The sequence below is a fragment of the Phacochoerus africanus genome, chromosome 13 (genome assembly GCF_016906955.1).
Source record: "Phacochoerus africanus isolate WHEZ1 chromosome 13, ROS_Pafr_v1, whole genome shotgun sequence".
NCBI classification, from domain to species: Eukaryota; Metazoa; Chordata; class Mammalia; order Artiodactyla; family Suidae; genus Phacochoerus; species Phacochoerus africanus.
The window spans coordinates 69,970,870-69,982,991 of record NC_062556.1 but is presented as its reverse complement, the minus strand read 5'-3'; the positions used below and the strand labels follow the sequence as shown (position 1 = coordinate 69,982,991).

Genomic DNA, 12,122 nt, shown 5'->3' with positions numbered 1-12,122 from the left:
AAGTTCTTTCTTGTTTTAGGAGATAATGAAAGGTAGGAGGTTCTAACACTGGGGGGCACTGTCTTGCAATCCCCCTGTGGGGAGAGGCCCCCACTTTGGATGCTCTTACTTTAAATAGCTGCACAGTCTGGGTTCTTTCCGCTCCAGCAGTCGTGAGAGATTTTCCTGGGTCCTTGTTTTCATCAACTTTTATCACACAAAGTCATGAAGGAATACATGGACGTGATCTGTCCAGCACATATGAGACTGAAGTCGCAACTTGCACTTGACATAGAGTGAGAAAAAGAAGGTTTACTTCCCTCTGTTCATAGTGGATCTAGGTTAGTCATCCCTTTGTCTGATGGCACACCACTCACGTGGTTGTTTCTCAGGAAGACTGTTGTTTTGTTTCCTTTCTGCTGTGATTATTTGGTTTGATGCTTTAGGCTTGGAGGGAAAGGTTATGTTTTTTATTTTGTTTTAATTATTTGAAAGACTGACTATAAGCTGTAAGAGGCCACATTGCACGATGGCCAATTATATAAATAAGGATCACAGTAAAGGTTTTATGGACACGTGATGATGCACAAACAGAAAATATTCAGTGGGATTCTTGAAAATTGTAAGCAACCAATTAATCTACAACTGTAATTGGCATTTAGTTTATTTGCATATATGCATGCAATATTATTTGCAAGTGTGTATTACATGCTATTTTTACTCACTCTCTCTCAAAAGCACTAATAAGTTTATGACAATGTCTGCATTTGCATTATAAAATTAGCATGTCAATGATAGGACATTTTGATAATAATAAAAATATTGAAAAAGGGATGTTTCCATAACCATCAAAATACAGTTATATTTAACATTTTGGTGTATTGTCTCTTGTTTTTCCTACAGGTAATATTTTTTTACATAGTCACTCTCATGTTACATGCACATATGTTGTTACACAAAACTTTATAACACAGAGGATTGATTTTTGAGTTAGAAGTCCAGAAAGTACAATTAGGTGGTTGAAAGGTGTGCACATTTTTAAGGCTTTACTGTGATTGCCATCTTGGTTTTCGTGTTTTTCCAGTTTTCACTCTTACCTGGAGTATGAAATTACTGGAAAAATTACACGTTTGTCAGTATTCACTCAAGAAATATGTATTGCACAGCTCTCGTTTATCTGGACCCGGGTGGTGCCATGGTGAGCAACAGCACACATTTCACTTATCCTCACAAAACTCATAGTTCAGCTTGAAGACAGACATCAGTCGTATAAGTCACAAATAAATGTGGAATTAAAGCTATGACTTTTAGAGCAAATGTTAAGGTCTGTTTAATCTCAGTGGTGGGTACATGGATGTAAAAGCTGTGTTGCTTTCTTATCTTTCAATGTGTTAAAATATTTCAAAATGAAATCATTTTGATGTTTAAAACATGCGGCACCTGTTAAGAATGCTGCCATACAAGAGCGCAGAGGAGGAATCGGACCTTGTCTAAGGTGAAAGGAAAGTGCCCCAGAGGGAGTGCTGATGGAGCCAAACTTGGGAAGGAGAAAGAGGAGTTAACAAGGCAAAGATGTGTGCACGGGGAAGTGTGTGCACAGGTGTGCAAGGGGCATCTCGAGGCAAGTGGGAGTATTTGAGACAGGAAAGGTTAAGGGAACGAGATAAGTGTGGAAGGTTATGGGATATTTGCAGGCAGTGCAGAATGGCCCAGGTTGGGTTACATGCTCAGGATGGCGTGGGGATGGTAGAACCAAGGTCAGGCAGATGAGATGGGCTGCACTGCTGCAGGGTTAGAGTAGTTCGGCCGGTGTTGGAGGGATGCTGCATATTTTCTGATCGGATGGGTCTGAACAGGCACACTGCAGGTGGGAAGACCACCTAGGAGAGGTCACGAGGGGCGGAACTGCTGGCGGCAGAGGAAGTTGAAAAAGAGAAAAGAGTGAGGGAGATAGTGAAGACAGCATCTGTACACATTAGTGAGCTCGTTTTAGATGGAAGAAAAAAGGCGAGCATGGTGTCGCTCTTAGGGGACTGATAGGGTTAACACAAGCAGTCAGGATTGATTTTTGGGTGGAGTTGGTGGGGATGGGGGAACTGAAGTGAAAATGATATGGTAGGAAGTTTAGACCTATATACTGTTAGGTGTATACTTTTAATGAGGGTTTCATTGGATAGAAACTTATCGGAGATGTGGCCACTGGCAAAGTGGGATGGATCTCAGAAGAAAATTTCAAGTAATGTGATCATTTCTAACTTTATGTCGTTGCTTTACATCGTAGATTCAACTCCAAGTATGTGGGATCGGAGTTTAGACAGAGCTATCGATACATCTTTGAAAACCTAGTTTAAAAAACCGATCCATTTGCATTTGATGTTGGTTTTTAAGATGGTTGGGTTCGATTGTGCGATTTTCTAGGCCACATAATTTATAACCATATAGTAGTTAAGCGGGAAGGGTCATGCCAACCCTACTTTTGCACTTGTTAGTCGTATGCTCTTTGTCAAGTTACTTCATTGCTCTGTGTCTCCACTTTCTCTTACTCGAAATGGACTTCCTATAAGTGAGCTTTGGTGCAAATTCCGTGAGTTAATCCTGGTACCTGAGAAACATGCAGTGAATGTTACTATGATTTCTAAAAAAAAAAAAAAAAAAAACCCAAATAATGTGCAACTAGAAAGATAGAAATTCATTTGGTTTTCTTCTCTTGAAATTAAATAAGAACTCAAAAATAGAATTTCATGTTTTACTTAGAATTTCTTATCAGACATGAGGTGTGATGAGATATTAAACCCTTAGCCTAATGTCTTCCAGCTTCACTCCTATTGTCACAAATGGCAGGGCTTCCTTCTTTTTTAAGGCCAAATAATATTATTCCATTGTGTGTATACACCACATATTTTTAAAATCTATTCATCTATTGATGGACACTCTGGTTGTTTCCATGCTTTGGCTACTGTGAATAATGCTTCAGTGAACAGGGGATTGCAGGTACCTTTTCGAGATCCTGATTTAATTTCCTTTGCAAACATGCGCATAAGGGAGATTGCTGGATCAAATGGGCAATATTTCTATCTTTAATTTTTGGAGGAACCCCCTTCCTGTTTTCCACAGTAACTGCACCAGTTTTATATTTCTACCAGCAATGCCCAGAGGCTCTCTTTTTTTTCCACATCCTCTCCAATGCTTGTTCTCTCTTGACTTTTTGTTACTTAGAAAAAACACAAGAGAAAGGATCACCCTATAAGTGTGAAGGGACTTGGGGGGGTTCTGTGTCCTCTGCCTGCCTTGTCTGACCTACTTAATTCAAGTCCAGAAGATGCCATAGCGAAAATATAGGATTACTAAAATAAGTGATCCAGAACATATAGTTTTTATAGTAAAAATTGTCAACCCATAAAATGCTCTTATGTTTTCCTGGCAACTAAGAATCCCCCACCCCTACCCCTCCCTTTTTACTTTTGGTCCCTTCTCTTTTTGTGCTATTTATTTTCAATGACAAATGTAAATATGATGCAGTAAAACCAGGAAGAGTCCTCAGTACTTAAAGGGTCCACAGCCTAGTCAAGTCTTATTGAGTGATGAGCACAGTAAGGCATAAAAGTAATTCTTCCCCACCAAGGCACATCTTAGACGTATGTGATTCTTTAAGTGATACACTAAAGAATATGGAGCATCCGCAACACAATCCTAATAATTCCTTAGATGTTTCTTTTGAAAATCCTTCTTTTCCAAAACTCCCATATTCTAACATGCTTGATCACATGAGTGTTCTGATCCTGTGGTGTTTATGCATTGTTTTCCAGATGTTTCTCCCATATCATAGTATCTTTATGGAACATCTATATGCCATGAGGTCATTTTTCAAATTATCAGATATATCAGATGTACATAGAAAGAGATGCTGTCATTCTTTTTAATTTCTTGAAGACTCAACAAAAGGCTAAGGATATTCTGCTTTGAATAGCTTTCTTGTTGGTTTTTGCGTGGGGTTTGTGTGCGTGTTCACCTGTTTGCAAGTCCATAATTTTTCTGTCGATTACAGGATGCTCGGTTTCATCCTTCTGTAACATCCTCCTGTTTGCATGTCCCATCCGGGGGTTATGGAGAGACGCCAGTTGCCATGGGGAGGATTCTGATGTTCCCCATCAATCTAGTCATGAGACGAGGGTAGCCTTCGAAAAGCCACATGCAAATATGTATTTTCAGATGGCTCTTTGTGCAGCACTGGATCACTAGAGTGGCTGTCTTTTCGATGATTCATCTAATGAAAAGTCTGTTACTATATAATTTCCCCAGGTTTTGATAAACTTCCACCGTCCTTGACCTCCAGCCACTTTTGGCCAAGAATCAAAATCCGTACAGTATAATTGTACTATCCTTTTTAGTTCTATAAATCAGTCGGATTGTCTGTTTCTTTCATCTAATTTGTCCAAATTATGGCCAGAGAGCTGAGGCTTGTTATTGTTCCCACTCTGAGTTCTCATGTTGCTGTTCCCATTTTCCTGTGGATCACGTGCAAGTACGCAGGTGCTTCCATGCAAGTTAGGGTGACCCTTTAGACGTCAAAGACACATTCTTTATATCGGGGCTTTTTCTAAGAATGCGCACCAATGTTAGTACGACTTTTTTTTTTTCATGGCCGCACCCATCGCATATGGAAGTTCCCAGGCCAGGGATGGAATCGAACCAGAGCTGGGACCTATGCCAAAGCCGTGGCAATGCTGGATCTTTTAACCCAATGCACCAGGCCAGGATTCGAACCTACACCTCTGCAGCGACCCCAGCTGCTGCAGACGGATTCTTAACCCACTGTGCCACAGCGGGAACTCTGACTTTTTTTTTTAATACAGATTTTTTCACATGTTGGGTTTACCTGTCAAATTAAGCAAAAAGAACACTCCATTAAAAAGCCTTTAATAAGGTTTTTTTAGTCACAAGTTTGCAAAACACTTGTCCTGCCATCCTGAGTAATACTTAACTGTTAAACTAGTTCATTTAGGTCTTAGCTAATAAATAAACTAATAGATGAAATAATTTATTAGTTAAACTAATCATTTAAATACACACATGTTAGTTTCATAAAATTACCTGTTATCTCCAGCTGATGAATGCAATTTATGGCTGTGTTTTCTTCACCTTCTGTGATTAGTATCGTCCACGTTTGATAAATATGAAGGACTCTGGGAAAAATAAAAACGGGTACTACCTCTTTAAAATACCCTCTTACCTTTGAAAAAGAGAGAAAAGAAACAGAAAAGAAAAAAGAAATGTGACTGTGACACATTGTGAGGCTTATGATCACTATGTTTGCCTTTCAGATCCTCAGCTCAAGGGTATAGTGACCAGGTTATATTGCAGGCAAGGCTACTACTTGCAAATGCACCCCGATGGAGCTCTCGATGGAACCAAGGATGACAGCACTAATTCTAGTAAGTGACAACCTCAGGCCACCAGTTCACACAATTGGTAGAAGATATGCTGCTGCTTAAATGACTTTTAGAAATACATTTGCAGATATCGGGATATGTTTGTTCATTTTCACAAATGTTTCGCACTAGAATGCCTTTGACAGTTTCACTTGGACCACGTGGATGGAAATGTTCATAGAGCTGCAAAAGGAACCTGTCATTTTAAGAGAATTATAAGTTAATCTTTTTCACACAATTCTCATACGCATATCTTATGGTTACTTTAATCTCATGGTCATGAAGGTCAAGTAAGCAGTCCATTCAAATGAAAGTTGATTGCATGTTTACTTTGCAAATTTTATCTTTTTTAGGCCCATAGCTTCTTAATGATAACTATGGAAATTCAAGCGCTACCCGGATTAGTTTTTTTTTTTCAAATAATAAGAAAGTTATTTTTCAAATTCTTTGTGTTCAACAAGAAAAATTAATATCTTTATAGCGAGGACATGAAAGAATTATTTAACTGTTTTATAAAATTTGGTCTGTGCTTTTTTTTTTAATTAGAAAGCCACCCACCTTTCATGGTTTTAATGTCTGTCTTTATTTTACTAGTTCTTTGTATACAACTTTCCTTTGTATTTTTATTCTGCTCTCCCTCTTATTCAGATATCTGTGTTTTCATTCCCCAGTTTTTGTTCCTACTGACCTCTGATTCCCTTTGATTTAGCACCTCGGTTCTAAAGTAGACACACTTTTTATTGCTCAGGAGAATTAGTGAAAAGCAAAGACTGATTTTTATTAGAAATATTTGATAACTATTACGAGTAGATGTGAATCTTTTCATTGATTTATCATTTATCCTTCATGCATGGAACATCATTCCATGGAAAGAAGGGAGGTTTTGAATACACATAAGCAAATTACAGACACTTCCTGTTTTTAAATTTTAGTGATCAACTGTTCAGAATTACTGAACACTGGGAGCAGCTGATAATAGAGATAATTTTTGCCTTTGGTGTTGCTAAGTGAAATGTCAGTATTCTCCCAGCCTCTGTTTATGTTTTAGACTTTGCACCTTGCTTCATTTTAAAAATTTTCTTTCAACTTAAAATGTTTTCCTTTGCGTTTTCCTCCTATTCAGTTTTTAATCTTTTCCTCTCTTTGTTTCTATTATGTCATCCTTTTGTCCTTTAAACTTTTCCCTATCTTATTTGTTCATTGATCTTGGGGGTTCTCTTGCTTTATTTCCTCTTTTGATTTAGAAAAAGAGAGGGTAAAGCAATTCAGACACAGGGGAAAAAAAGAAGACACTTTTTTAATAAGACTGAAGTCAAACATTGTTTACTTGTTGTGGTTTTGATATTAGGCTGAACTTTTAAAATCAGCAGCACTTGACCATTTCTGACCTGCAAATGTCAGTTTCTTCTGGTTCCTGTTAATGCATATATACATCTGCTCATTTTCGTTTCCCCGCTTTTGACTCCTTACAAATTCTTTGACAAAAGGAGTTCTCTTTTCTTGTGTCTTGCAGCTGTGGGGGTTATGGATGTTAGAGATTCATAAGTTCTGATGTCTTCAACGCCCTCTGATTTTCTTTGGCCAGAGTCTAGTAGAGAATGAGAACACGTTTCCCATAACTCATCACAATATGCAGGAGCTATGACCTTCTTTGCCAGACTACAGGCTGATGTCATTCATTATGACAGAAGTTTTCAAGAAAGGAAATAAACTATAGCATATGAAATGCTGCTAGTAGGACTTCTTGGAAAAATAATTTCAAACAAATGTTTTATGAGTTTTTCCAACTGCCTTCGCCTTTAGTTTTTGTAATGCCGAACAATTTGGTTATTTTTAACGATGGGATCAGTATCGAGTTAAGAAGTGTTACATAGACAGTCATTTAAAAGCATATTGCTTCAGAATTGAATAAGCAGCACAGTATTTTCCAGATTGTGAGCGTGCAGATGTAGACATTACACACACACACACACACGTGACTACATGTGGTTACCTGCATGACATTAAACACGAAACAGGAAAGCTGGGATACTAAGAGATACGGGACCTTTTTTTCTCTAAATGTATGAGGCTTCTTTCCTCTCATTGTGTGACTGCAGTAGAAGAACAGGGGTCTCTGGGTAACTCAGGAAATCCTCTCTAATCCCTTCAATGCTGATGAGGAACAGTTCTGGGAATGAAGCAGGAGTGGGAGCCCCGGTGGGCAAGCAAATAAGAACCAAATCACAGAGACCTCACTGCAGAAACAGGTTCCTCGGCAGAGATCTGGTCCGCAGTTCCTTTCCTTTCATCCTTACGTTTTATGTGCACTTTAAGCCAGTTAGGTTCATTTTATTACCATTTCAATATTTGCAAAAACAGTGTAGAACAGAATAAAACAGCCTAAAATAAATGTCCCCTCCTCAAAAGGTTATAAAAATGGAACAGCTATAAATTTAATCAAACTTGGCAGGAATTATAGCAGCTTTATGAAAGCAATGGGATTTACTAATTAACTCTACTTTTGTGTACTATCACCATTTTAATTGAAAAACACAGGTTTTAGGATGAATTTTCAAGGTATTTTCTTTTCTCTGGTTCATCACAGTCATCTTATAAGTCCTGAGGAAATCGTTAGCACTGCAAAGTGTTCTTTAGAAATGGGAGTGAAAAAAAATAAAAAGAAATGGGGGTGAGCATCAGAGATGCTGGCAGACAGGTCCTAATTAGAGCACTGCCCTTTCTGCTTGAGGAAGGCTGTGATGTAATAACTCCCAAACACATTCCAGTTGTTAGATTCTTCTCTGACTACAGAACAAGGATTAGTCATCCATAGATAGGAAAAATAAAGAGAAATAACCTAAAAGTCCCCGGATGACAAAACTGAGACTTGGACTTTCAAATCTTCATGATTTGAGCTCCGTACATACCCCACTACTAAATATGAGACTCTTTAGAACTAGATGAAGTCAGAACCACCCTGCTAATAAGCTGCCTTTGTCAAAAAAATTTAAACGTGTTGAGAAGGAGAAAGGCTGGCAGACAAACCTGATACTGATGTCTTCCTGAGATGCACAACCTGAGATGTAGGAATACCTGAGCAAGAAACTGGTGGACGATGGAGAACAGGTCCCTCTAGAGAGATGCTGCAGCAACACGCCTGCTTATCTTGGCTCCCACATGCCCCCGGAAAGATCTTTCACAAAAGGAAGTGAGCTCCCAGGTTACTTCATCATCACACTCATTTGGGGAGCATATCCCTTGAAAATTCTTAGAGCTCCCCATCTATTTACTGAAGGTCAGCATTACCATAGACTCTGATATTTGATTAGGGGTGATTTTCTTCCCCAGTTTGCTTTTGGGGATGCCAGTGAGGATTTCCTGTGCTCCTCATCGTTCCCATTATCAGATACTGTAAGGAGAATATCGCTATAGAAATATCCATGTGTTAGTAACTGTTGCAGTATTAAAGCCCTCCTCAGACACTCCCTCTCACCTTACTCATCCCCAGGGTCTGGGAGTTCCTGCTGTGAGCACAGTGGGTTACGTATCCAACTGCATCAGCTCAGGTCCCTGTGGAGGCATGGGTTTTGATCCCCTGGTCTACACAGTTGATTAAAGGATTTATTCCCTGGCCCAGGAACTTTCATATGCCATGGGGTGCAGCCATTGAAAGAAAGAGAGAGGAAAGAGAAAGAAAGAAGAAAGAGACGAGAGAGACAGAGAGAGAGAAGGAAGAGGAAGGAAAGGAAGGAAGGAAGGCCGGAAGGAAAGGAAGGAAGGAAGGAGGGAAGGAAGGACAGTGAGGACTAGGCAGAGGAAGACAGCAATAGAAGAAAGACAGCAAGAAAGCAAGAAAGACAGAAAGGCACAGCAAGAATCCAGCACAGAAAGACAAGAATGAAAGCAAAGAAAGACAGAAAGAACTGAAAGAAGCAATGAGTGAGGGCGCGGAGGAATTGAGTACAGAGAAAAACTCCCAACCTTACAACTTGTATATAAAACTTGCTGGTTGCCCACAGTGCCCACTCTCCCACAGGCATTAGGTAGTTGGTTCTCACCTTGGCTGTAGGTTAGGGTCACGCGAGGAGCTTTTTAAAAAAATTCCTAATGCCCTCAACCTACTACCAGAGACTCTGACTTAGTGTCATTGGTCTCGGGTTGGACATGGCCATCCTATTTTATGAATACAGCTAGTTTTAAAGTACAGCCAGGGTTGAAATTCACTATTAAATGGAGACTAGAGTTTTCTACAGAATAAACAAAGTAGCATGAACATCTTCATTATTCTTACTCCCCGAGGCTTTGTGACATTGTTCTATAATTATGTTAAATTAAAAAAAAGTGAAAAAATATAATGGTGTTTCAATTAACGTGGGTCTCTTTGGCTAAATTAGCATTATGGATCAATCATGGTCAGCTCTGAATGGGGTTCTCCATTGCAGTGGTGATATGGATTCACTTTCTGTTATTGTCCTGTAAGGTAATAACTCTTATTTTATAATTCAGGTCCCAAACAAAATCCTGGGGAAGGGGACAGTATTTTTTTAGTAGCATCATTTTAGACTATCTTCTCTGAGTTTACTCTTTCCCACACTACACTGTTTTAGTGAATTCATAATGCACTTATTTCCTAGAATTATCCTGTTTGGCCTATATCAAATATATGGCACCTGCAAATACCATTAGGAGTGCATATAGGTTAGAATAACTAAGTTTGAATAAGTTATGTTAGAATGGTTTTCATGGACAGACATAAAATTATGGATTTCCCCCCCCCAAAAAAAAATTCTGCGCATAGATCAAGGATTATCCTACGGGGCCCACCCTTTCAAAGACAGGGGAGGTGGGACAGTTCAAGCAGTCTAGAAAAGAGTGCAAATGGCCAATGACTTTCTCCCATGCAGCAGGCATACTGAGAGTTACCGTGACACCAATAGTTCAGGCTATCAATAACTCCATGCTAATGTTCAATATTAAGTAATAGAAATAAGCAAACATAAGCCTCATTCCTATGTAAGGATATCATAAGCCCCAGAGTCCAACAGAAGGCAGTCCAATGTTAGTTTGCATCATGAAAGCTAATATCCACCTGACTACATAAGCCCCTGAGTATTCGCGTTGGGATAATTATCTAGGGCCATGGCCTGCCATTTTCCTTTCATCATCTGGATAGCACAGACATCTTGAGGTCGTGTGATCAGTAACATGTAATAATTGGAAGAGAGGGTGTAATTTTCCCCTACTCGATTCAGATAAAACATGTGCCTCAGAATGAAATAGAGCACAATTTATAAAGTCCATTTGAAATTATGCACTAGGTAGACCCATAGATGGAAGCCAAAATTGCCTGCATTTTTTTTCAAATTATTTATCTCTTGTAGAATACCATCGAAAGCCTAACCTAAGACATTTTATTCATACGTTGACTTTGACATTTTAGTACTGCCATTACTTTTTCTGACCTGGTCCTATGACTTAGAATTAGTCGTGAATTAAGAGCTTGAATGGGAATGGATAACTTCACTGCAGATAATGAACAGTTCTCTTATAAATGTATCTCTGATAAAACCTCCAAAATCATCCAGCAGTTACCACCAAGAATATGCTAAAACATCTGCTACACAGCCGCATGTAACCCTGGCATGGAAATGCATTTTGAAGGATGTTAAGACTTTTATAAAAAAAAAAAAAATCAGCAATAATATTGCCGTCTGCTCTATATGAAATACACATAAAACTACTTTTTTGTCCATAAGAAACAAAATACAGAAACACGAGTTTTTATCCTTTAAGCAGGTACTGTTGAACACTTTTCCCTCTTTATTTTAGTTTTCCTTCATGGCTTTATGAAATATTAATATAAAGAAAATTATATCTCAAAAATTTGCCTGCCGGTCGGTTTGATTCATTCTTTCTAAATTTAGCACGTTGGCAGGTGCACTTCTTTTCTGGGCTCTGCCAGCATTTCCTGTTGGTTCTGCACAACTAATTCAGTCTGGGAATTACCTTTTTAACGTCTGGCCTGTCCAACCCTGCAGTGATGGAGCGCATCTTCTGCCTAAAAGACCAGAAAAAACACACTCTACCTGGGCTTTTAAAATTCTCCTCTTGGAGACTCTTCACCACTGATTTCGTCTCCTCTCAAATCTGGTGGGAGACTGTGATACGAGAATTGTGATTACAGGCCTGACTCTGCGTATCCCGCTGGTCCTTCCGAATGCCAGAGGGAGACGCCCACGGTCTACCCACTGCCGCTCAAATGCCCCTTTTGCTCGTAACAGGAACTTCTTAATTATAAAGAGGAATAAAAGCTAATGAAGTGGAATGGCTCAGAAAGTTGTCACAAAGGTCATGTTTCTTTAATAGAAGAAATGAGAGAGAGGAAATTGATGGGATGCTTTGCTTCTTCCTGCTCGTTGGTGACAGACCGTGCTTCTCGTTACAGCTCTGTTCAACCTCATTCCAGTGGGGCTGCGTGTGGTTGCCATCCAGGGAGTGAAGACAGGGTTGTATATAGCCATGAATGGAGAAGGTTACCTCTACCCATCAGTAAGTGACACGCCCGAGATATTGGCCATTCATTTGATGCCTGCAAAATAGCCCTAGCGGCGCCATAAAAGTGAGAAAGTTCTGTGTCTACTGACTCTTTCATCTTTGCTTTAGTATCTGACCTTTACTGCATTGCTGTAGGAGCTGTTAACTTATTATTCATCAGAGTTTGATAATATCGGT

At 39.2% G+C, this 12,122-nt stretch overlaps 1 protein-coding gene across 1 annotated transcript in view; it reads left to right on the top strand.

Moving 5' to 3' along the window:
* The window catches only part of FGF14 (fibroblast growth factor 14), a 174,001-nt gene that overhangs the window by 37,867 nt on the left and 124,012 nt on the right, over positions 1 to 12,122 (top strand). Inside the window, exons 2-3 of the mRNA XM_047756485.1 lie at positions 5,301 to 5,411; positions 11,836 to 11,939. Coding sequence (XP_047612441.1) covers positions 5,301 to 5,411; positions 11,836 to 11,939 — 215 coding nt within the window. The remainder of the gene's footprint in view (positions 1 to 5,300; positions 5,412 to 11,835; positions 11,940 to 12,122) is intronic.